Raw genomic sequence first — 4,968 nt, 5'->3', positions numbered from 1 at the left:
TAATGATCATGCTGTTTAATCAGCTTCTTGATATGCCACACCTGTTAGATGGATGGATTATCTTGACAAATGAGAAATACTCACTAACAGGTGATGTAAACAAATTTGTGCACAAAATTTGAGAAACAAACACTTTTTTTGTGCATATTGAATATTTCTGAAACATTGGACCAACACTTTACATATATTCTGTTCAGTATAGTTTTCATGACAAGAGACAAATCTTTAAAAGGTACAGTATTTATTTATTCTGAGTGGTACATGCCCTCACACAGTCTGGATCTATAGGCTCCTTCCCACTATATGGTTGATATGTCGTGGTAAAATCCCAAGTTATTAATTAAACGTTTTTGGGAAAAACTGCACTTGTCCTCATGTGACAATGACAGTTTATTATATATTCTACAGCTGGGATGTCATCAATCGGCAGGTATTCTAGTGGTTAGAGCGTTGGGCAAGTCACCGGACGGTTGCTGGATCGAATCCCCGAGCTGACAAGATAAAAATCTGTCATATCTCCCTTTCCCCAATCAAATCAAGGTAAATCTGTCACATCCCCCCTTTCCCCCATCAAATCAAGGTAAATCTGTCATATCCCCCCTTTCCCCCAATCAAATCAATCCTGACTTACGTAGCACTTTTCTTACAACAAATCCATTCCAAGGTTCAGAGTCAGGCACTGAAAGGGATGTGGCTCTTAACATCCTTCCTGTTGGCAGGTCTCCATAGGTGACCACTTCCTGTTGACAGGTCTCTATAGGTGACCACTTCCTGTTGACAGGTCTCTATAGGTGACCACTTCCTGTTGACAGGTCTCTATGGGTGACCACTTCCTGTTGACAGGTCTCTATAGGTGACCAGGTGCAGTCAGAGGAGGACCTGTACCTGGCTGACGACTTGGTTGGCTTCCCCCCCCCCCTCTGTCCCCGAGAGTCCACAGTGGAGGACCTGTACCTGGCTGACGTCTTGGTTGGCCTCCTCCACCCTCTGTCCCCGAGAGCCCACAGTGGAGGACCTGTACCTGGCTGACGACTTGGTTGGCTTCCTCCACCCTCTGTCCCCGAGAGCCCACAGTGGAGGACCTGTACCTGGCTGACGACTTGGTTGGCTTCCTCCACCCTCTGTCCCGAGAGCCCACAGTGGAGGACCTGTACCTGGCTGACGACTTGGTTGGCTTCCTCCACCCTCTGTCCCCGAGAGCCCACAGTGGAGGACCTGTACCTGGCTGACGACTTGGTTGGCTTCCTCCACCCTCTGTCCCGAGAGCCCACAGTGGAGGACCTGTACCTGGCTGACGACTTGGTTGGCTTCCTCCACCCTCTGTCCCGAGAGCCCACAGTGGAGGACCTGTACCTGGCTGACGACTTGGTTGGCTTCCTCCCCCCTCTGTCCCCGAGAGCCCACAGTGGAGGACCTGTACCTGGCTGACGACTTGGTTGGCTTCCTCCACCCTCTGTCCCCGAGAGCCCAGAGTGGAGGACCTGTACCTGGCTGACGACTTGGTTGGCTTCCTCCACCCTCTGTCCCGAGAGCCCAGAGTGGAGGACCTGTACCTGGCTGACGACTTGGTTGGCTTCCTCCCCCCTCTGTCCCCGAGAGCCCAGAGTGGAGGACCTGTACCTGGCTGACGACTTGGTTGGCTTCCTCCACCCTCTGTCCCGAGAGCCCACAGTGGAGGACCTGTACCTGGCTGACGACTTGGTTGGCTTCCTCCACCCTCTGTCCCGAGAGCCCACAGTGGAGGACCTGTACCTGGCTGACGACTTGGTTGGCTTCCTCCCCCCTCTGTCCCGAGAGCCCACAGTGGAGGACCTGTACCTGGCTAACGACTTGGTTGGCTTCCTCCACCCTCTGTCCCGAGAGCCGGATGGTCTGGGATCCTGGGCAACACAGCGGTGGTGGTCAATTGTTCCTATGGTGCCTAAAGGGACCTGACCATTGAAGAGGGAGTGAAGTCGAAGGATTTCTATATCCAAGTAGAGGGAGGGTCTTACTGCTTCTGTGAAGACCATCCTTACCGGCACCAGGTCCAAGGTCAGCTCCATATCACTGGAAGGGACACTTGCTTCTTCGTTGTCGTGGACCACCAAAGCCTCCATCACCATCCCCATCCAGCGTGATGACCTCTGGCAGACTCCTATTGCTGGACTAGAGGAGTGTTTCAAGAACCACATGCTCCCAAAGTCGGCACTGCAACAGTGAACTGTAAATATCTTGTAAATAGTTTTTACAACATTGAACATCTGTAAATATCTTGTAAATAGTTTAAACACTGGCACTGGATCATCATTCTCGTCACGGGCCTCGTCCTCCTGTCAGTACCTGCTTTCAGGGAAGACGATGGTCCAAAAATATACACATACACTAGACTCACAGAATAAGTTATATTACACACACTAGACTCCCAGAATAATGTATATTACATACAAGCAGCCAACTAAAGTAATGTCGGTAAAGTAAGTTCAATCACAAAGACTGGTCTGAGTTAATCTCTTCACAGTTTCATTCAGTAGTATGATAACTGCATTTTATCATGGACACAGTGGGAATTTATATCTGTGATGTTTCAATTATTTCTTACCCCGTTGGCTGTGTGGAGCTTCCTTTTCAGGTAAATACAGGGCCATTTTATCTTTCCTTACAGGAAATGGCAGCTGTCTGAGCATTTGCAATAGTTAAAGTAATTAGCAGATGTTTCCGTTTAGTTCATTTTGCTGTTGTACCAGGTAATTTCAGTCCTCCTCAAACTATCAATTAGCCAGGTGAATGTGTAGATATATCTGCACAGTATGCTTGTTTGTCAGCTAACTAGCCAGAGTTTAAGTGGAATGATTAACTCGATGTTTCCGTTTAGTTCATTTTGCTGTTGTACCAGGTAATTTCAGTCCTCCTCAAACTATCAATTAGCCAGGTGAATGTGTAGATATATCTGCACAGTATGCTTGTTTGTCAGCTAACTAGCCAGAGTTTAAGTGGAATGATTAACTCACAATATTTACATCCATGCCCTGCTTCTCGTGGGGTGAGCCTGATGTTCCCGCCTCATGTCTAAACATGGCGAAAAAGGGGGACAAGTCAAAATGTCGATGCAGCTCTTTTTCAATCCTGTATCACCATCTTTATCTGGACAGAAAACACATTGTTTTAAGTAAATACAAACACACCTTGTACAGTCTAGGGTACCATTTGCCCTGAAGAGGTGAAGCATTGCGATGAGTCCTTTGTGAGCTAGCTAGCCAACTTTAGCTAATGTAGCTAACTAGCCCACCAAGGTACCTAACTAGCCAGCCCATCGGGCAATATTTAGGTAGCTAGTTAGTTAACATTAACTTACCGTTCGTGCAGTCAGACTTTTCTAAGCGGTGACGTGCTAGCTAACCAACTATCCTTGCCATGGTGCCGGCCTAACGTTAGCTAGCAAGTCCGACTACACGAACGGTGAGTTAGCATTAACTAGTTAGCTAAATATCCCTTCCCTGCTGGACTAACGTTAGCTAGCAAGTCCGACTACACGAACGGTGAGTTAGCATTAACTAGTTAGCTAAATATCCCTTCCCTGCTGGACTAACGTTAGCTAGCAAGTCCGACTACACGAACGGTGAGTTAGCATTAACTAGCTAGCTAAATATCCCTTCCCTGGTGGGCTAACGTTAGCTAGCAAGTCTGACTACACGAACGGTGAGTTAGCATCAACTAGTTAGCTAAATATCCCTTCCCTGGTGGCCTAACGTTAGCTAGCAAGTCTGACTACACGAACGGTGAGTTAGCATCAACTAGTTAGCTAAATATCCCTTCCCTGGTGGCCTAACGTTAGCTAGCAAGTCTGACTACACGAACGGTGAGTTAGCATCAACTAGTTAGCTAAATATCCCTTCCCCGGTGGGCTAACGTAAGTTAGCAAGTCTGACTACACGAACGGTGAGTTAACGTTAACCAGCTAGCAAAATATCCCTTCCCTGGTGGGCAAATGGTAGCTAGCATGTCACCACATTAAAAAGTAACACAAATTATAAAATACAATTGTGTACTTATCGGAGTAGTGGTTAAAATCCGGTACATAGCACAGAAACATGCTCGACGGAGAGACCTAATGTTAGCTAGTTCAATACAAAGGCTAGAGGGTAATTAAAAAAATTATAGTACTGTGAAAATACTAAGGTAGCTAACTAGGTAATTTGTAAAATAATAAACAAGAATACACATGAGAAATACACAATATAAATTACTTACACGAGAAACCAAAAAAAAGGCTATAATATCTACTTTCTAGGGTAAAGAGTAACTTGATACTTGTTGATGAGAGTTTGCGTGGAGAAATGTGTCTTGAGGGGTGACGTCGAAGCTTGCGACAGGATGTGTAGTTCTGTACGATAGCCACATTAGCGGCTAATTAGCGTTTCATTTTTGGGGAGGTAATTACAGGTGAATATATTGATAAAAGTTCCCTTGTCCAAGAGAGATTTCCATGGTTATCAAAACGTCACGCCAGGGTAAGACTACATGAAACACAGACCTGGTATAAAGTAGTCTCAGGTGAAGAAATGATTAGTGTAAAAAAAAAACAATTGGAACCATTTCCTGTTTTTACCGCTAGGTTTTATGGGTATTATGACCCATACTGTTGTACTCTATAGTCTGATAATGAAGCTGTACACAGGTGAAGACCAATGATGTAGATAAACCCTGGATGACTGACGGGGCGCTGTTGAAGCCACCGCTCAGCCATCTAAATGTATTATTTATTATGTCTACACCTCTACCGTAGGGCTCTGTTACTACATTTATTATGTCTACACCTCTACTGTGGGGCTCTGTTACTACATTTATTATGTCTACACCTCTACTGTAGGGCTCTATTACTACATTTATTATGTCTACACCTCTACTGTGGGGCTCTGTTACTACATTTATTATGTCTACACCTCTACTGTGGGGCTCTGTTACTACATTTATTATGTCTACACCTCT

The 4,968-nt window shown here is 45.8% G+C and overlaps 1 protein-coding gene across 10 annotated transcripts; it reads right to left on the bottom strand.

The window, feature by feature from the left end:
- Positions 1-224: 224 nt before the first annotated feature.
- LOC139568418 (serine/arginine repetitive matrix protein 2-like) lies at positions 225-4,568 on the bottom strand. Of its 10 annotated transcripts, none has more exons than XM_071390219.1 (3): positions 4,231-4,568; positions 2,991-3,123; positions 225-2,203 (listed from the first exon to the last, which is right to left on the bottom strand). In XM_071390219.1, exon 3 carries the CDS (start codon positions 2,172-2,174, stop codon positions 786-788), a length of 1,389 nt encoding a protein of 462 aa, XP_071246320.1. In that variant the 5' UTR covers positions 2,175-2,203; positions 2,991-3,123; positions 4,231-4,568; the 3' UTR covers positions 225-785. The 10 variants fall into 10 exon arrangements, with proteins under 10 accessions (XP_071246320.1, XP_071246321.1, XP_071246325.1 ...); XM_071390220.1 differs by having other exon boundaries at positions 225-2,190; positions 4,231-4,508; XM_071390224.1 differs by having other exon boundaries at positions 225-2,190; positions 2,991-3,048; positions 4,231-4,508.
- Positions 4,569-4,968: the final 400 nt, after the last annotated feature.

The sequence above is a fragment of the Salvelinus alpinus genome, chromosome 2 (assembly GCF_045679555.1).
Source record: "Salvelinus alpinus chromosome 2, SLU_Salpinus.1, whole genome shotgun sequence".
Lineage (NCBI taxonomy): Eukaryota > Metazoa > Chordata > Actinopteri > Salmoniformes > Salmonidae > Salvelinus > Salvelinus alpinus.
Note: the sequence above shows the minus strand (reverse complement) of the source record. Positions and strands in the feature narration are given on the sequence as shown.

What these genes read in the sequence shown, in the direction of transcription:
- LOC139568418 (XM_071390215.1), bottom strand. Translation starts at nt 2,243, where the DNA reads ATGTTCAATGTTGTAAAAACTATTTACAAGATATTTACAGTTCACTGT.